Source organism: Diceros bicornis, chromosome 9 (genome assembly GCF_020826845.1).
Source record: "Diceros bicornis minor isolate mBicDic1 chromosome 9, mDicBic1.mat.cur, whole genome shotgun sequence".
NCBI lineage: Eukaryota > Metazoa > Chordata > Mammalia > Perissodactyla > Rhinocerotidae > Diceros > Diceros bicornis.
The window spans coordinates 41700260-41722262 of NC_080748.1; the positions used below are offsets into that span (position 1 = coordinate 41700260).

Sequence of the window (22003 nt, forward strand, 5' to 3'; positions counted from 1 at the left end):
CAAAATACAACACAGAAATGTGGAGTCAGAAATCCTGCGTTTGAATCCTTCTCTTCTGTTTATGAGGTGTGGGGCTTCTTGGTTAAGTCACCTATTCTATACGAGTTTCAGTTCTTGTAACCCTAAGGGGCAGTGGTAAGGGATGTATCAGATAAATGTATATAAACATACTTTGTGAACATCACTTTTGTTACATCACTGCATAAAACGTGGAATCATGTAATTGTCATGTAATTACTTGGCTATTCTAGGTTGCTCAACTGGTGCAATACCTATGTCATTGACCTGAAACTCCAAAATTAACCTCCCTCCCTGCTCCTGTTATCCAAACCCTCATTTTCTAAGTGTAACAAGTCTCAGATACCATATTAAGAAAATAATCAGACTAAACTAACATAGAGTAAGATTTTAATCTCCTCTAGCTTTCTCATTGCATGAGATGATTTACAAGCAGAAGGCTAACCTGCCGTTTTATAATATCTCATATAGTTAACATGAATTTGTAGTATTTTTTTTTTTTTGTCCTTGAGCACACTTTCTATAAAAACCATCAAGTTGTTATTGAATGCAACTGGATGATTTCAATTTCAGGGGATTCCTAAAGTTTAGGTCCTCAGTTGGATATACCTAGTCAGAGAACTAGAAGTAGAAAGCTTTTAGCTCATATTTCTGGCTCCAAAACATGCTCTCATACCAGAAGGGAAGCTTATCCTAATCAGTTTTTCAGTAATTTGAATTCTACCCTTGAAGGCTGTTCTGATGAAACGAAAAGAAATACTCCAGAACCGTGTCTCAACATGAAATCTGGGAGTCATGATATTTCAGTCAGCATAACTGAAATGTTCATCACTCAGTACTTACCTTTATGTCACACTCTTTACTTATCCACTTTGCTGCTTTGTGAGACATTAAATTGTGTATATGTAAAAGCCAAAGTACCAAAAGTCTGGAAGAACTAAAAATTGTTCAAAAGGAGTTATTAATAAGTAACTTAGGGGTGGATAAAATCATTGAGAAAGAGGAAGATATGAAAATAAAAGAGAACACAGGACAGAAAGTGAGTTAGACACTGATTTAAGTTAGAAGCAATGGGAAAAGAGCCAGGGAAAGAGTCATACAAGAAGCACAGGAGAGCCAGAAGAAAGAACAACAAGAAAGTAGATAAAACTAACAGGTTGAAATGCTGCCCACAGGTAGAAAGCATACAAGATGAGAGATGAAAGGACATGTGTTGGATCTGGAATTATGAGGCTATTCATAACACTAAGAGAGTAACTCTTAAGACAGTGATGGGAGCAAAAACACATACATAAAATATGCTAGAGGCTCCCAGAACAATGAGAAAGAAAATTCTAACTGTAAAGTAGGAAACGGCTCTAAAGAAAGAAAGTGGGTCCTGAATTTGATCACAACAGATGAGAAGAAAAACATTCAAAATAAAAATATGATGATAATAATAGTAGTTAACATAATTGGGCACTTCTGATTGACTACACACATGCATGCTCGCCTTTAAATCTCACCACAACCTAATGAGATAGGTTCTAAATTCACACACATTTTATAAAGAAAGAAAATTAAATTGAGGAGTGTTGAGAAACTTGTTCAAAGTTTCATAGCTAGTATGTGGTAAATTAAGAATTCAAACCCAGATCTGTCTAATTAGACTAGAAGTGCAACAAAGGATATTTGAAGCAATTTGGAATACCAAGATGAAGTTGTTTTAACCCAGATTCATGTTTCAATACTAGGAACATGTTGCATGGCAAGCCTCAGTTCACCAAGAGCTAAATGGTTCTAGTTTTTCAGTGTTTAAAATAAATCATAAAGTACCTCAGGGAAAGTTATTTATTCATCACATATTTATTGAGCACTTATTAAACGCCAGATATTATTCAAGACATTAGGAATTCACCAACAGCTACCTGAGAGAATGATTCCTGCTCTCATGGACATTGTTATGATAGACTAACAGGTAGGTTACGGACAGAATATAATACAGTAAACGAGAAGATGAGTACTTGGGAGAAAAATAAAGCAGGGAAGAGAGGAAGACATGCTATGGGCAACTAGGCATGCAGTTTTAAATAAAGTTCTCGGAGAGGACCTCCAGGAGTTGACATAGGAAGAAAAGCCAAAAGGACATGAAGGATATTGAGCCATTTGGTTATCTGGAGGAAGCAAGGTCCAAGGAGAGTAAATAGCAAATATAAAACCCCCAACGGCAAGTGTAAAACTCCCAAGAATGTGATTGGCACATTTGAAGGACAGCATAGAGGCCATGTGGTTACAGCTGAGTTAGCCAGGAGACAGTGGTAGAAGAAAAGGCAAGAAACACCAAGGCAGTGGCAGATTCTGAAGAGCCTTGTTGACCATGGCAAGGATTTAGGATTCTCCTGAGGTAGGAAGCCATTATACAGTTACAGGTAGAGACAGAATATTACCTGACTTATGTCACTAGCTGTTATGTTAAGAACAGACTGTGCTAAAGATAAACTGAGGAAGGTATTATTTCTTAATATTATCAAATTCTTTCACACATTTTACATTTATCTGATATAAAACACAAGCAAAATTTTGTACCTTTTACCTCAAAGTGAAAAACATGGGGAAGATCAAAATAAATCACAGTTGAAAATTGAAACTTTCTGAGAAACTCACTAGAGTTAGCAACTCAATGAAATAGCATATTATTCTGATCATGCTGTGTTTTTATTAGTTCTAATAAATTAAGGGATTGCAGAGTTATTTAATATAGCTGACATTCTACTAATTTCAAGGGAACAAGGGCAACAAAAGCCCATAAGAGAATTCATTCCGAGTTCAATTCCACTCATCCTCCCACACCACTGAGAACACAATTGGTACTATGTGAGTGATTTTTCCCCTTAATGGCAGGATTTGATATTACTATTTTGATGTAGATTTGAACTAAATGAACTCAATCTCTTGATTAAACGAGAGTTATTTTATCAAGAAATATGCTTGCACACTTTTGGCATTTTAACTTTATCTTAGTTCATAATATAGGCATTATGCATTTATTATTATGATGTATTAGGGATAACTCCATTTTCTTTCCTATGATAGCAAAAGTAGTTTTTTCTTTCATTGCACAGACACATATTCTCATGGCAACTAGCTTCTTTCCAAAGATCCCTGATGAATTATATCCTACAAATGCCAAATAGCCCTCTCACCCTGGTTCATGCTTAGTTTTTGAAACAAACTGCAATAGTGTCATATTATAAAATCACCTTGTACAATTCCCTAGACCAGGGATTGCAATTTTCCTCAGAGAGGTGGTAAGCATCAAAAAACAAAACCGTGCTGCTGATGAGTCCCTCTCTAGGGAGAAGATAGAGAAAAACAGTAAGGTTTGCATATTTTGCCTTGCCCTTCACTGCCTCCTGTGTTACATTTCTACTTCGCTCCCTAGGGTGATCTCATCCAGTTCTATAGCTTTAAATGCCACCTGTTGTGACAGACTCCCAAATTTATTCCTCCAGCCCTGAACTCCCAGCTCACATCCCAATTGCATACTTCATTAGTGCACTTGGATGTCTACAGACATTTTAAGTGATCTTCCTTCCCACAAGCTGATTCTCTTTCAAGTCTTTTCCTCGTCTCTGTAAACGGAAACTCCTATCTCGCTAATTGCACAGGCCAACTTCGGAATCATCCTTGACTCCTCTGGTACCCTAAATCCAATCTATCAGAAACACTGTCTTTCCTACTTTCAAAATATATCCAGAATCTGACCACTTCTCACCAGTGACACTGCCATCAAGCCTGTCAAGCCACCACAATTTCTCACCTTAATAATTAGATCACTGTAATAGCATGTTAACCGGCCATTGGCTTCAATTTATGCCCCCACCCCACAACCTGTTCCTCACACAGCCGCCAGAATAATAAATCTGATCTAAATCTATAGCATCAATCTGATTATTTCACTTCTTTGTTTAAAATTCTCGATAGCTTTCCTGGAGTAGAGTCCACAGTCCTGATGCCATGGCTGCATGTTCCTGGTGGCCTCTCTAATGTCACCTCTACTCTCAATCCCCCTCGTTCACTCTGCCACAGCCACTGGCCTCAACTGTGCCAAACTCACTTGTGCCTCAAAGCCTTGGTGCTTGTGGTCTCCTCTGTCAAGAACATGTTTCCCCAAGATAGCCACACAGCTGACTAAAGTCACTCAGGCTTCTGCTCCAAAGTACCTCTTCAGAGAGGCCCTCCCTAGCCATATTAATGACACACACATATACCACCCTCACCCCACCTCTTGCTGGGGAGCATTTATTATTACTTAATATTACATTATGTTTTTTTTTATGTGTATATTGTTACTAAACTCAACTCAAAGGTAAAACCAAGGAGTAAGAGACATGTTCACTGCAATAACTCAGAGCCTAGAGCAATGCCCAGCACACAGTAGGTATTCAATAAATATTTGTTGAATAAATGAATGAATGAGTGAATCATTGCCGAACCAAGGCAACAAGGTATTCAAATAAAACGTATCAGACAGTGGTGTACTTACCAATATAATCTCAAGGTCTCAATTCATCCATAAAATATCTGGGAATCCAAGCCCCTATAATACCAAAAGACTGAGGCCTACACTAATCGAACAGTTGCTACCTGGAGCCATTTCCCTCAGAATCATCTAATGAGAGTCAAGTCAATATTAGAAAGGTTCTTAAATATACTCAATCTATCAGCAGTGAAGCCATGTTAAGTTCAACCATAAAAAAGCCTCTAATCTTCTGTGAATTTCAGTATATTTAGTTAAATCGATAAATCTGTTACACATTATTTTATACTACTTGTTAAACATGTAAAGGAAAGATGTAAACGGCCTCTTAAGAGTTTTGTCAACACAACGGCCTCCATTGTGTCATGTGCAGGAAGAATTAAGAAGAAATCCGTGAGAAAAAAGATCTTCAGAGAAAATAATAGGATAGGCCAGGTAAAGATAGCTTTCAGCTGACAAGTGATTTTAACTACTTAAACCAATAAAATTTCTATAAGTTTAATTAAAAATTCAAATGGCATTGTGACTATTTTGACTTAGGCTGCTGAAGGAGATAGAAGACAGAAATCACATCATAAGAAAAATTATAGAAGTATTAAATGTCTGAAGAATTTTAGGCTACAAATGAAGGATAATTGAAAGCAGGCTATATTAATAAGCCCCGAACTAGGTGAAAGAAAAACCATCTGTGCTAGTGAGCCTATATTAAGTCCTCGATCCTGGTAAAAGCATGTCAAGAAGGTTGCAAAGCAAAGTGACAAGAATAACTGAACAACAACTGAATGTTTATGATCTTAAGAGGAGCAGAACCTCTAAGAATTAAATAACTCTGAATATAGTTATAATAGTTTATTATTCTAAACAAATGTCTTCCCTGGGTAGTGAAAGATTTGCAGATAAGTTAGCCAAAGTGCTGTCTCAAGTATCATGAAATTTGAGAGACCTAGGACAACCAGACAGGTACCAAAAAGCAACAGAAGACAAATAGGACTTCTATTTTCCAGGAGGAGAGACTGGCAAGATTTCTCTCATTGACAGACAAGAGCAAAGATGAATTATTAATGAGATTAGGAAGTAGTAATTACTAGAAGCCAAAATGGGTCCTGGGAGAACAAATTATATCATACTAACTCAATGTCTTTTGTTAAGTTTTCAAGTGATAACTCTGTGAAACATGATTGATTTTGTATCTGGACATGTGCAAAGCATTTGAAATAATCAACACCTAAGGAATAAAAGAGACTTGGAGACATTTAGTCTGGGAAAGTGATGGCTCAGTGGAGATATTCTTTCAGGTTCCTCAACTATCTTCTTCAGTCTTTTCTGAAGGTGTTTCAATGAGCCATGATTCTTACACCAAATCACAATTTCTTCAACATCTTTTAGAAAATGAAACCACTGAGTACCAAAAGTAGTATTGGATAGGGAACTTTGAGTATTCACAGACATAAACAACATGGCCTTCTGAGTTAAAGAAGGATCAAGGAAAAAGTCCAATGTGGGCGTAGTATCAGGAGAGCAGTCGAATATTGTGACAGGTGTACAGATTAAGTTGTAGAATCACATAGGATGGTTACATTCTATTTTTTTTTTTAAAGCGAGATTTCAGACTTTAATGCTCAGAAGTGTTGGTTACTTGTTCTACTTTTGAATTAACTCATCCTCACCTATAGAGAAGTCATTATCTAGAGATTCATTTTAACAAAAATTAAAATAATTATCTCAGAAATACTCAACATTTTTATTTTAAAAAGTGATTTTAAAAAAACATTTGTTTTATGGCAATGCAAATATTCTGTATGATGCCATAATGATGGATACATGTCATTATTCATTTGTCCAAATCCATAGAATGTACAATATCAAGAGTGAACCCTAATGTAAACTATAGATTTGGGGTAATTATGACACTTCAGTGTAGGATCATCAATGGTAATAAATGTACCACTCTGGTGAGGAATATTGATAATGGGGAGGCTATGCATGTATGGGAAATCTCTGTACCATCCCCCCAATTTTGCTATGAACCTTAAACTGCTCTAAAAAAATCTTAAAATTTTTCAAACTTTGTTTTTATTGTTCTTGCTATATATTTTCCCTCCTTTCTGTTCATCTCTTCCTCATTTCATATATTCATTTAGCCAGTATCACGTGGCCACCATGTGCTGGAAGCTGTGCTTTGTGTTGGGAATATAAAGATGAGCATGACATATTCCAGCCCGTCAAAACGTTCTGAGCATAAATGAAGACTGACGTGTAAAATAACACTATATTTCGAGGTAATAAGAGCCATTTAGAGATATGTGCAGGGCATTATGGGAACAAAGAGGAAGGATACTGAATTTTGTAGGGAATAACAGGAGTGTTAGGGAAAGCATTCCAGAGAAGTCTTTCTCAAAGCAAAAGAAAGGGGAAAGGAAGCATATTGACAGGCCTGAGGTTGGCGCCTTCAGAGCACAGCAAGTTGTTGAGGAAAGATGAAGAACAGGGGAAAAAGTAAGAGTAGAGGTCAGGGGGGATGGCAGGAATTGCTTTATTAAAGACATAATGCTGGGTGAGTGAGGGGGTAGGAGGGACGGGATTATGGAGAGGCCTGAGGAAAAGGAAATATTTGGAGGTGATGGGTACGTTCATTATCTTGATTATAGTGATGGTTTCACGGGTGTAGTCATACGTCAAAATTAATCAAACTCTACATTTTAAATATGTGCATTTTATTGTATGTCAATTATACCTCAATGAAGTTAGGCCTAATGCTAGTCTAAGAATTTGGACATCCATGTAAAAGTTATGGGGAGCAACTGAACGATTTTAGGGAGTCAATGAAGGATATTCAGTGGCATTTCACTCTTCATTTTACATCTTTACAAGATGTTCCTTGTAACTAAGGATTTAATCAATCAATCTTGATTTACCATGCGCCTATTATGTACCAAGGACTAAGCTTGTCCCTATAAACAGAACACATTCCAATCTGTGAGGAACATGGGTTTTCTGTATCTCAATTCACTTTTAAACCCAAACTTGAAAAGCATAAGGTATAGCAGACATCATAAATAAAAGCTGAAAGACAAATGAGAGGCAAACGAGAAAAATTGCAAATATTTACAAAGGAGTAACATATAGATTATATAAGAAGCTCCTACAAACTACAAGGAAAAATATATATTAGGAAAATGAAAGATATTAATAGGCAATACTAAGAAATATAAACAACCAATAAATATATAATAACTAATTCAATCTCATTTAATAATCAGGAAATATAAAGTAAAAAAAAAAAATCACCAACTGAAAAAAGAAAGGTAATATTAAGTATTGGTGATAGTGCAAGAAAAAGAATCCTCATGCATATTGTTCATAAAAGTGTAAATTGACATGCCTCCTGGAAAGACAACTTGGTAGTAACTATCAAGAATAAAAATACCTTCTGATACAGCAATTCAAATTCTGGGACTCTTTCCTAAAGAAACAATAATATTAAAAACAAAAGATAACCTTTATAGAGAGTTTATGATTATAAGATGATTTACACATATTCATTATATCAATTTATTTAATACTCAGAACAATGCAACGGAGGTAGGCACTGTTATTGTCCCTGTGGTTGGCAGAATAATGATTCTCAAACATGGCCACAAACTAATCCCTGAAACTTCTGAATATGTTATCTTACATGGCAAAAGGGACTTTGCAGATGTGATTAAACTAAGGATCTTGAGATGGGGAGATTATCCAGGTAAGCCCAATATAATCACAGGGTCCTTAGAAGAAAAGAGAAGAGGGTTAGAGAAGGAGATGTGATGACAAAAGCGAAGTCAAAGGCTGGACAATGAACCAAGGAATATGGGCAGCCCCTAGAAACTAGAAAAAGGAAATAAATTCCCCCTTATAGCCTTCAGATGGAATACAGCACTGATGACCCATTTTGGACTTCTGACCTCCAGAATTATAAGATAATAAACTTCTGTTGTTTTAAGCCACTAAGTTTGTGGTAATTTGTTACAGCAGCAACAGGAAACTAATACAGTCCCATTTCATAAATAAGGAAATTGATGTACATAAAAATGAATAACTACCCCAAACCACACAGCTAGCAAGGCTGATCTAGGATTCAAACTCAAAGTGCATGCTCATAACCTCTATATACATTGCCTTCAAATACATATAGAAAGATGAGTGCAGAATTATTTTTTTAAAACCCTGGGCAAAACAAGAACTAACCATCCTTAAGGGCATGGTTAAAAGAAAAAGTCATAGTACAGACCATGAAACAGCACATAAGAGTTTAAAAACAGTTCATCATGAAAAAAAATTTCCAAAATACATTTTATGGTGAAAAGTTTCAGAATAATGTATTTTTTAAATGTGCATATGAAACATGCATACATTTGTAAATACTAAGATATAGATTTGGGAGTTCAAGATAATGTTAAAAATGATCGTTTGTATAGAATGCAGTGAGGTAGTGGGGTAGAAGGAACTTCCACATTGTAGTCAATATTTTTATATGTTATTTGAATGTTTTATAACAAGAATATTAGGGTGTATTTTAAAATGAGGCATTTTTAATGCATGGAAATATACATGAAATTCCTATATTTTTTGTTTAAAAAAAAAATGGAGTCCTCTACTGCACAAAGTTTAAAAGGCCTGCCCTACAGTGACACCAAATGGTGGCAGATCAAAATACAGTACACAAGAAGGACATTTGTTCAGTTCAATCTTCCTATAAACGTTTTGATTCCTTTGAAGAATAGGCAGCTTAACAGAATTAAATAATAGGGAGACAAATACTCAAAAACCTAGAATTTTTAATCAAAGAAAGTTTAGTGCACCAAGTTTCAAATGCAAATTTTCCGGCCTCTTTTCAAACTTGAGCTAATCTTCTGATCCCATTGAGTATTTACATATCTTATTTCTCACACAGTTAAACCATGCCAGTGATTTTAGCACAGTTAAACCAGCACAGTGATTTTACCTAATGGCTTATTGATCAAGGAAACACTGCAAATGTAAGAGATGCAGTCATACCATTAAAATCAGCTTCTACTCAATAGGAACCAACCTTCGGGAAACAGGCAACAGTTTGAGGGGATGAAAGAGGTGGTGCTGGGGCTGAAGAGGGAAGGAAGGTATCTGAGAAAAGAGATAGGCAATGACTGAGAGTTTCTAGGACGTATATTTTCATTTTTTAATCTTATTTACAGAAAATTAAGTTGAATAAAGCATGAAGCTAGGCATGCCAAATATATATCAATTTCTCAACAAAAAAGTTTTATTCTGGACTGTGCAGGGAAAAGAATATTTCAAATTAAGCATGTCGGTCAGTACTCAGTGTCCTCCGCCCAGAACCTAAACCAACAAATAAAATCAGCATGTAAAGTAGCTCATCCATTTCAAGTCACACAAAATGATACAGAAATGGACCACCTCCCAGAGCACTCCTCTAAAATACCATTTGACCAGAATCCTTAGTCTCTCAGCATTAAATGACAGCTTGTTCAGATTTATTGATGGGTTATTTTTCATATGCCAAAATTTCCCAAAAAACAGAGGACACATCAGCTATAAAAACAAGTCAATAATATCATTAAACTATTAGGCCTTGAATTCATAACACTGGATATCAATTCTAAAAGGTACAGCCCACCCACCACCACCAAGTCACCATCACAACTAGATTACAATGCACAGACAGGGCCAGCTCTACAACACTTTGAGAACTCTCCTGCTCAAATCAGCTAATGTCCAAATCATAAGGACTACAAAGAGAATTACTTCAGGAAGGTACCTTAAGATTCTGAATTACCAGAAATGAAAGATCACTGACTAAACCCTTAGTACCATAAAGTACCCATATCCAGTACTCATGCATTTAAGACTATTTTTTTAGGAACAGAGATAGTATCAGCACTAAAGAATTCTGCTTCCAATTTCAAGGGAGAAATGAATAAACGTGGATATGAAATTCTATTCCAGCAAACCTGGAGAAAATATAGACATATCAAATGGTTTAGTGGTTGAAAGAAAGCTTTAAGGACATAAGATTTCATGGATATTGACATAATATTTCTGAATATTATATTTGTATGCCACACTCTACAGGACATAGAGCTCTGGAAAGTTGTATGTAAACAATATATGATAAAGCATTTTTAATTTACATGTTATATCTTATATATTCTAATTGCTCTATAATTGACATTGGTTACTAAAATTTTGGATGTATTACTTTTGCACATTGACATTCTATCAAAGAGATAATAACATAAACTAACACCAATGTCCTGGTAGAGCTGCTTTTTATTTATTGTTTAACATAATTCTTGTGTAGAATTAAGTTGATATATAATGCAAACAACTGTGGTGAATTTAGCCATTGTATCAAATTTGGGTGTTTGTTTAAATAGAACACACCTTTCTGAGAAATCTGTAATTCACATGAACCAAATTAATGAATTTACATAATTGGATAAAAGAAAATTAAACTGATTGGCAAGTAACATAACTGTCGAGTTTTAACTGATTGTTGTTAAAATAAAAACAATGCCAGAAATCACAATATCAGTCTACAGAGCCTGAAGATGAAACAGAGCTAAGAGCAAGTCTATCTATGGTGAAAATCAAATGAAAAGGGCAACTTTGGCCCTACTTCAGGATTGGGGAGGAGCGAAGGCTATCCCAACCCCAACTATTCCTGTGTGGACTCTGATGATTTTTCAGGTAGAAATGATTAGTACTTTAAAGGTAGGATTAGTCAAAAAGTAAATGATTTTCTGTGAGATAAAAGTCTTGAAGGAATCTGCAGTTTAGTTTACCTCAAGTTAATGGCCCATCTTTGATACAAACATAACTTCATTAAAAACTTAGCATTATGGAAATCTTATAGAAATATGTGCAGCAATTACAATCAATTTCCTAAAACCACCAAATTATTTATTATTTATACCGTGTTGATAAATTGAAAACATATCACTCTTTAATGAATTAGCAAACTTAAAATTGAGCTTTTACTCCAGAAAGGAGAACAAAAAATTTCAGGCATTCCAAACTGTTCCACCTTCTTTGTTCAACCTTTTTTCTGGTAATTCTCAAGTATTGTTTGGAACTTTAAGCAGATTTCCCCTCTTTTTCAGAGGGAGGGAGTGAGACGTAGGGGGAGCCAGACTGAGAATGGTGAAAAGTTGAAATGAAAAAGGTAAAGCTGAACAACATTACTATTTGACAAACAAAAGAATATAAAAAGTTCTCATTTTCCCCTCAAATTTCTTTCTCTTTTCTTCACCAATGCAATTATATTTTAAAATGTTAGTACCACACAAACCAGAACTTAAAATAATGTGTGCAAGAATAATCATAATCAACAGAGGGTAAAGCACTGTTCATATTGTCCATAGCAGATGTTTTTCAACAGCATTACTCTTTCCACATTATATTCCATTTGCAGTCAAGTATGACCTGGCATCGAATGTGTGGATTCAAGGTCAAGTCTGAGTTGACATGTCCTGAAACGGAAGTGTTCTATCTCTATCTTAAAATGAAAACTATAACCTCTAGCACTGGTATCTGAAAATACAGTTGTTTTAACTTTCTGACCCCTACAAGTACACTGTTTATAAATGACAGCTCTTTGATGTAAACTCTAGATTTTCAATGGAGGGCATAACCTGGCTATTTTAAATAAACCTGAAATATCTGCAAGTTGAAGCTCATTCTTCTGTGACAATCACTAGAACATGGGAATAGTTTTAAATCTTTTCTGTGATGATACACAACATAAAAAGTTACTTGTTAAATAGACATTTTCGTATAAGCTTGTGTTTCAGATTTAATGTGCATGGGAAACATTTCAAAATTATAATTTTACATTTTATGACTTTCATTCAAGACTCAAAAAAGATGAGCAAAAACCAAAACTCTAAGTAGTCTGTGGTTAAAAACTATGCAAATTATCCCTTATTCACTTACTCTCATATGGAAGACATTGCAAATAGAGCATAAAATGGGGATCAAGAGAAAGACAAAGTGATCAGGTAACAGAAAATAAAGGAAGCAAGGAAATACAGAGAAAAGCGGGGAAAAAAACAAGAAGAGAAAAGAGTGTCCTGGAGAATTGGGTAAAAAAAATGTAAAACATTTTTGTAAAGGCAGTAATTTAAAAAGTTTTATAATAAAAATTATAAGACTGTGAATAGGAAACACTGCTTTTTTATCTTCTGTGTTCTATTCAGAGTTTTGTGAACTTGGGGGCAGGGAGAGGGGAAGGCACTGCAGGGAGGGCTGAGTAGAATGGGTTAACAAAGAGACAGGAAGGAGGTTAAGAGCAAATGCCTACAACATGCAAAATACGGTGTGCAGACATAGTCCTTCAGTTAGCCAACCGAAATTTTCAAAATTATACCCAATACAATTCCATCACCCTCCTGGAGGTTGGTAATTATATAACTGAAGATGAAAGGAAAATATAATAATCTTATATAAAAAAAAATGAAACACTACTTTAAAGTATAGTCATGATGACTGAGTATAACCAACCTCAAAATGATAATTTAATGATAGGAGAAAAGAGCAGGAGAAAGAAAGCTTGATAAAAATCTTAATTTTAAGTTGCAACACAGCTAACATATAACATTGGCAAGTCTTTTCACCTCTTCAGACCCCAACTTCAATAAACCAGGAGGTTGGAACAAGATGATTATCAAGGTGTCTTGAAGATTTTTTAAAACGTATTCATTTTTCTCCCTCATTGCCAAGAAAGAAACTATATTTCTAATTTCAGCGTCTAAAATATGAGACGAACTGAAGTGAGTGATTAGAATGAGAAACTGAAGCTATTCTTGCAGTGTTGGAATACAGAGCTCTAGAATAAATCATAAATATATTCTCTAGTCACAAGGAGTACAGTTTTCATTTTACATTTTGACATTAAACAGAGAACATAAAAAATCATGTTTATACTTTGTAAAAGCCCCTTGGACTTCATTTAAGACTAGAGTTTCAATATATATTTTAAATCAAGATAATTTCCCATAAATACCCTTAGGTTTAAAAAAAAGCAAGATGGACATTAAAGGTTTGTAACAGTGATGTGAAAAGGCTTGACGTTTTCCTTCCCCTACTTTGCAGAATACAAAAATCCCCTCAAGAGAGAGTTTATCCTGAGAGGCAGTACTTACCACAACAGCAAACTGTTCAGGTTCACATAAGTTGTTATAGTCACTCTTGAACTGAGACAATGAATTTAACTGTTCTTGATCAGGAAGATGCTTTATTAAGTTCTAAAAATTAAAACCAAAAGAAAAAATCTTCACTAAATGTGTTTCTTGAGTTCTAGGAAAATTTATTAATAGACTATGGGAAGGAAACCAGTGAAGAAGTTAATGTTGAGTTCTATTTCTAGGTGTAAGGTCCCTTATACTAAGCCATAAGCTAGCTACATTCCCTGCATCTTCAAAGCAATTTTCCTCTTCTCTATCCAGAGTTATTATATATTCAAATCAAGCACTACTGAATGTTTATTTGATTAGCTGTATAATTGAGAAAGAAGAACTCAACCTATACCAAAGGAACAGCTTTCTCACCTGGATAAATGTGATCAATTAGATTTCAGCTTGAGGGAATTAAATGTCAGAAATTTCAGGCAAAGCCAAACATATTTTAACACTTCACTCAGGGGGATAAAAGAAATCATCATATTGCTACTGAAAAGGCAAGGGAAAGAATAGAAAAGAAATCAAGGGAATTTTAATGACAATGCTGGCAAGACTTGATCATGGTTTTAATAACGAAAATGAAGATCTCTCTAAAACAAAGACAAAGTAACTTTTATGATTTGAAAGAAAATTTGAAAAGGCATTGAAGACACCGAGTGATATACTTTGCAGATAAAAGCATATAAAGAGATCCTTTGGGAACTCAAGTACCCACGCTGTAACGGCCCTGTGCTTGTATCACCTGCAGTCCGGAAACCACAGGTTCATTTGGTTGTTCTGGCTCCTTTGTCCATGCATAGCCTTTCCCAAGCCACACATTTAGGCAGGAAAAATACTCCCAATGGAGAAAGACCAAGCGAATACACAGAATTATGCTTTTCTGTGAAACAAATGATTAAACCACCCCTTGCATAAAGTCTCTATAGATCCTCTGTATCAAAATATAATTGACTATAATAGTGTTATAACAAGTTAGTGTACTGATATTAAAATTAAGAAAAAAAGAGTGTTTGGTGCTCACAATCCCAAATTATAGCATCTGTATATTCTCTACAAGCCCAAAGGCAAATACAAATTATAATTAACCCTACATCATGCTATATAAATTTATAGGGAAAAAAAATCCCCCACAGGTGCAAATTAGTTAAAAATACTGTTAGAGAATGTTATATATCAAAGTAGTTAGATCAAAGAACAAGTTTTTGACTCACTGTGTACCTTTGGACAAAAACTTGGGTGACTGGCCAAAAACAAACAAACAAAAAAAGTGGCAATTTAAGATCATCCCTAAAAAAAGTATTCACTATTAATACTACTAACTGAATAAAAACAATACAGCTATATGACTTTCCCATATAAACAGAAGTTTCTCTTAGAATTGTCTGAGACTAAAAGACCTGATTGTTTATATTTTCTTTTAACCATTCTAGTTGACAGCTGGATTATTTGAGTTATTTATGGCAGTGGGCTTCCAAATTTCTCCAGCATCCCTTTAGATGACCAACAAATCCCCTTGAACATTTTTAGTTAATATATAATTTTAATCTCTCAAGAGAAATCTATTAATTTTTCACTTTATTATTTTTGCTTCCTAAAGTACTAAAACTATTGTGATTTGTAAGAGTACAGGCCCAACTTTCCTCTGTCTCTTCCTTTACACAAATGCTAAGGTCCTATCAAACTAAACTCGTCACAGTTGCCCACACACACCCAGCTTTTCCCTCACAGCTCAGGGTTTTATTACTGCCAGAATAACTGCCCCTCACTATTACCCACACTGCCCTTTTTTACATCCACAGTGTATTCAGTCTTTACGTACCTCTCCTTCCACATCTACACACATCTACCACATTATCTAGTTCTAAAACAACCTTAATACAGCCATATTTGTCTTATATTATAATTCTATAGGTAAATGTCATCTCCTGTGCCAAACTATAAATTCCAACAAGGTAAAGTCTATGTCCAATTGAGCCTAATACAATGCCCTGCACATGGTGGGCACAAGAAAATATTTGCTAAATGAATGAATTAATAGAAGACTGATGTGACAAAGCTAAATGAGAAAAGAGTGAGTTGGGAAAATGACATCAAAAATGACATACTACTGGGGCCGGCCTGGTGGCGCAAGCGGTTAAGTGCGCACGCTCCGCTGCAGCGGCCCGGGGTTCGCTGGTTCGGATCCCAGGCGCGCACCGACACACCACTTGTCAAGCCACGCTGTGGCGGCATCCCATATAAAGTAGAGGAAGATGGCATGGATGTTAGCCCAGGGCCAGACTTCCTCAGCAAAAAGAGGAGGATTGGCAGATGTTAGCTCAGGGCCGATATTCCTCACAAAAAAAAAAAAAAAAAAAAAATGAGATACTACTGACATCTTGTTATATATGAAGAAATAACTAGATAGGCCAAAATAAAACCATGACCGTGAACAAAGACAAATCACCAAAATGATGATTATTACAAAGTAAAACTTTTTCTACGCACTATTCAAAAATAGGCAGTTCTTCACTTTATAATTAGGAACATATTTTTAAAATTAAAAATAAGACTTCAAATAGCATGAAATTCTTATTTTTTAGTGAATATATGAAGACTTTGCAGATATCCAAACTAAAGTTTTAGATTTTATATTCATAAAACTGATTTACTATTTATTAACTGTTGTAGGCAGAATAATCACGCAACCTCTCTCAAGATATCCACATCTAATCCCCAGAACCTGTGAAAATATTAGGGTAGGTGGCAAAGAGAATTAAGGTTACAGACCAGATTAAAGTTTGTATCAGCTGACCTTAAAATAGGGAGATTATCCTGGAGCATCTGGATGTACCCAATGTAATCACAAAGGTCCTTAAAAATGGAAGAGGAAGACAGAGCAATAGAGTGAGGGAGAGAGACGACTATGAAAGAAAGGAACAGAGAGATCCAACATGGATGGCTTGGAAGATGAAGGAAGGCGCCCACAAGCCAACGAATGTGGGCAACCATGAGGAGCTGAAAAAGAGAAAGAAACAAACTCTTCTCTAAAGCCTATGGAAAGGAAGGCAAGGCTGCCAACACCCTCACTTCAGCACAGTAAGGCCCCTGCCAGACTTCCATTGCACAGAAATGTGAGATAATAAATTTGTGTTATTTTAAGGCAATAAATTTGCAGTAAATTGTTATAGCAGTAATAGAAAACTAATATATTAATAAATTACATAGAACTGAATGCTCTTTGGACAGAAACTTTAAAATGCAAATACTTTTTTTTCCATCTCTGTACAACAAAAGCCACAGGATCCAAAACATTCATGTATTAATTAAAGTCACTCTGTAAATATTTAACAAATGTACTATAAAAAATACAAATGTGAATTAAATAGAAAAGTTTTCTGTAAGGAATTTGGAATCTACTCACAACAACAAGGCACATATACAATCAACAATAATAAAGACAAAAATCTAGTAAAAAGAAACTGCTAAAGAAAAAAATGCTTAAGAGTTGTTGAATTACGTGGTTTATGAGTCTCAGAGACTCACAGCACAAATCACTAATGGGATTATATCACCACCATATCTAGAAGAAAAGATAGGAGAGGCAAAACCAAGAACTTCTAAGGATACCATTTATTAATGGGTTAAAATGTCTAGAATAATTTAATTGCTTGTTGACACTAACAATCTTTGGTTTCTTTTTATTGCTAAAAAATCATTTTTCTAAGTACATCTACTATAAGAATAAAAGATAGTAAACTGAAGAAATATTATTCTCTCACTATATAATTTGTGGTTTGATTCTCCAACTTTAAATTTTATCAAAATATGCATTATTGACACCTTATGTAGAATACAGCAAGTAACTTTTTGGCACCAAACTAGCATTCCTTAAATAATACTGTGAGTAGAAACCATTTAAGAAGTCTACCAGCCTTCCGAATGAATTCAGAATACTATGCAAACAATTTTTAGTATTTATAGGAACACAACCGACTCAAATAAAGGTTGTTAATAAAGGTAATTCTAAATGAAGAGAAAACTCCCTCAATTTTCTATACCAAATAATAATACAACTTTATATGACATAAGCCTAAGAAAAACATTTCTAAGATTATACAAATAAATTTAACTTAACATATTACTAGTCTTAACTGTAACAAAAACTAAAACATACATGTAAAATTAAACAATTTGTCAGAAACAGTCATTTAAAATAATTGAAATGTAATCATTTTGATAGCATTATATTTAGTTTGTAGTTAAGAGAAGATGCCGAGTCTCATCTCCTGGCAATGCAGAATTTATGCTAAAACTAATTATGCAGCAGTGATTTTCCAGTTGAATGATTTGGTTTAAGAATTTTGCTTCACTTACAGATTTCTATTTAATGAGAAGCTTGCAATGAAATATTGGAATTTAAGCTCTCTGCCTGTTTGTTTACCTGAATCATAGACTCTGCCAACTGTGTTTCATCCACTTCCAATATCATCATTTTGATTTCCTCATATGGCACCCGAAAAGAGCCCAGGAAAATTGCTACGAGGGGGGAAAAAGGGGTTCATGATCAAAAAAGTAAGAAAAGAATTTGAGATATAGTGCTATAAGTAAAATCAAAAATAATTCATAAAATGAGAGATTTTAAACATATAATTACTGTGTGGTAAATTTTCAGTAGCACATTTTATACTCTTCTCCAGTTTTAGAACTAGTGTTTAAACAGCAGACTTATATTATTACGCTGGTTCCAAGGTTGATTTTTAATGTTTAGCTATTAGCCTATCATAGGAATGGTGCCAATTTTCATGTGATTAAAAAAAAGAAGTATGTTTGGTATACCATAAAAATATCACATTGTAATGAAAAGAATCATAAAGCCCCAATATATGTATGTAATATTTGTCTAAACGTGTGTTGTTAGCTTGTAGAATATCTCCCAGCCCTACTAAACAGTTCAGAAAAAAAATCTTAAGAAAACTGCTAAGCAGTACATTAATACGATCACAAGTTACAATAGCACTTCACTGTTCAGAAATATCGTAGACAATATGCCAGAGAAATAGCATTTGCATGTAACTCAAATTTAAATATCAAATATGAGAATACAAATTTTCATGGAAAACTATCCAAATGGATTAGATGGGATAATATACTATTACTGAGAATTCCAACATTATTTACATTTTCTTTTTGGTACTTCACATACCTAATGTTAAAACATAATTATCTTCTCAAAAATTACTGAGGTATATAAGGGTATTTTCATAGCGTTAGATCTAATGCTTTTGCTGTTTCCCCCAAATTCTGCTATTATTACGTTTCTTCTCTCCAGTGACAGATATCACTTCTCAAACATACTCAGAACTTGCTACCAATCGCTGACTAACCTATTTTATATACTGAACTTATGTCATTTTGTCTGTAGAAATTTTCATATAAAGACATTATGTTTCATAAGACTCAGAAAACACGATCTGCTTTTTTCTTGGAGTACGGCTGTCTTCCCGATTCCTGAGGATACCACATCTCATCTACAGATGAATAACAAGGGCACCGTCTGTGTTCTTATCACCAGCTTCATTCACACATTTCTGAACTCAAATGGTCACAAACGTGGGATAACAGTTCTAGAAATTATAGATGTGTATAATCTTTAATATCCTAAGAACCAGAAGAAATTAAGGATCTAAATGAGATTGTAATAGAGAGAGATTAATGGAACTATAAAAGGATAACCTTGTAGTAAACACTAGAAAGCATAAAAATATAATAACTCTATGATCAAGATAATCAATGAGTAACTGATGGGGAGGGAATAAAATCAAAATCTGTATATCATGTACAAAACAAGTTGCATGTGATTGTAGAATTAAATGTAAACATTAACAAAAATGAACACTAAAAGAAATGTAACATGGCAAATTAGCTCATTGATGAGTAGAGAAGAACTTCTTAATCATAAAAATCATTGGAAAACGCAAAAATATTGATATCTGACAACATAAAAGGAAAACCACTCAAGTCAAAGCACTTAAAACAATTAAAAAGCAGGAAGCTTGGAGGATAAACTTGTCTCAAAATTCAGAGCATTTTTTTCCCTTCATTTATATATTACCATGAGGTCCAAATAGGAAAATGAGCAAAATGTATGTAAATTCAATAAAAAGAATAAGGAAACAAAAAGACAAAAAATAATGTAATATGTTCAACCTCAGGAGTAAGCAAATTGAGAAGGCAAATTGCTAAGATGTATCTGGATTACAAACTTAGTAAGATTAGTAAGATTAATCAGAATCCTTGAAATTTTGATTCCCTTTGAGAAATAACAAATCGCACTCAAGAAACTGAGTCTATGGATACAACAACAAAATACAGAAAATAGAAAGGTCAAAAAGAATCACTCTGAGGCATAATATAGTAATTAGGAAAGAAATGACAGCTTTATATTTCAGGCAGTATGGAAAAGTGGAGAGATATTCTTGAAATATATATATATATATATATATATTTTTTTTTTTTTTTGTGAGGAGATCAGCCCTGAGCTAACATCCGCCAATCCTCCTCTTTTTTTTTTGCTGAGGAAGACGGCCCTGGGCTAACATCGGTGCCCATCTTCCTCCACTTTACATGGGACGCCGCCACAGCATGACCTACCAAGCAGTGCGTCGGCGCGCGCCCGGGATCCGAACCAGCGAACCCCGGGCCGCCGCAGCGGAGCGCGCGCACCCAACCGCTTGCGCCACCGGGCCGGCCCCTTGAAATATATTTTTAAAAAAAGATATTTATAATCTTAAATGCATTCCGGAGCTGTCCTGAAAGAGAAGAAAGCAGAAATCCTGGGAGAAAATAAAATAATTATTTTAAAAAATGAAAGAAAAGTTTGAAATATTGGGCAGGGGAAAAAAGACATTATTAAAAAGAAACAAGATTTGAAGGAGAAAAAAGATCTTTTAGAAAAATATATATATATTAAACTACTGAAACTGAAAATTCAGCATACGGATTAGACATTAAATAAAGAGAAAATTGATGATGTGAAAGACATAGGCAAAGAAGGTATCCAAAACACAAACACAAGGAGATGGAAAAATAATAGGTTAAGAGACACAGAAGATGAGTAAGGATACCTAAAAAATGTCTACTTGAAGTTCCAAAAGGCAATCATAATAAGAACAGGAAAGAAGCATATTTAAAGAGTAAATGTCAGGGGCCGGCCCCGTGGCTTAGCGGTTAAGTGCGCGCGCTCCGCTACTGGCAGCCCGGGTGCGGATCCCAGGCGCGCACCGACGCACCGCTTCTCCGGCCATGCTGAGGCTGCGTCCCACGTACAGCAACTAGAAGGATGTGCAACTATGACATACAACTATCTACTGGGGCTTTGGGGGGAAAAAAAGGAGGAGGATTGGCAATAGATGTTAGCTCAGAGCCAGTCTTCCTCAGCAAAAAAAAAAAAAAAAAAAGAGGAGGATTAGCATGGATGTTAGCTCGGGGCTGATCTTCCTCGCAAAAAAAAAAAGACAAGGAAGGAAATATTTAACCCAAGATTCAGGACAAGGTTAATTCTCACAAGAAAGGGGATAAGATTGCAGAAGGTCATATATAAGTCTCTAAAGTATAAGTAATGTTCCATTTCTTTGCCTATGGGTGTTTGATTAATACTATTAAACTGTATCATGCATTTTATATATTCTCTCATAGGTGTAATATATATCATAACAACATAATTAAAATAATTTTAGACGAATAATATGAAAACAATATGCATGGGGAAAAATAGGTGGCATGCTCTGTGGTAAAGGATTAAGTTTACCCAAGTGACGTCTGGCTCCTATGAGGTACTCTCTAAGCCCTTGGAATGTCCTGCCTGACAAGAGCATCTTTGTTTACTGGGGGCACTGGGCCACCCGAAGCAGTCTGTGCTAATGATGTGATTTATATGGTGGGGGCGTTGGGTCACACAGTATTAGCTCGACCTGTGGAGGGGTTGGAAACTGAGGTCAGGCAAGCAGGGATTCAATCATAACCAAGACCCCGTAAAAACTCTGGACACCAAGGCTTCGATAAGTTTCTCTGATTGGCAATAATCTGTGAGTATGGTCACACATCATTGCTGAGAGGAGCTAGTGCTGGTCCTGGCTCCGTCGGGAGGGGACACCTGCCGACTTCATGCTTGGAACTCTCCTGGACTCTGCCTCATGTGCCTCTTCCCGTGCCTGAGTTTAATCTGTATCATTTTGCTTTAATAAACCATAACGAGGAGTAAAATAGCTTT

At 35.1% G+C, this 22003-nt stretch overlaps 1 protein-coding gene across 2 annotated transcripts in view; it reads right to left on the reverse strand.

The window, feature by feature from the left end:
• The window catches only part of DIAPH3 (diaphanous related formin 3), a 486334-nt gene that overhangs the window by 240270 nt on the left and 224061 nt on the right, over positions 1-22003 (reverse strand). For both annotated transcript variants that reach the window (XM_058548276.1, XM_058548275.1), the window contains 2 exons: positions 18176-18270; positions 13717-13818 (listed from right to left, as the gene is read on the reverse strand). In XM_058548276.1, coding sequence (XP_058404259.1) covers positions 13717-13818; positions 18176-18270 — 197 coding nt within the window. The remainder of the gene's footprint in view (positions 1-13716; positions 13819-18175; positions 18271-22003) is intronic.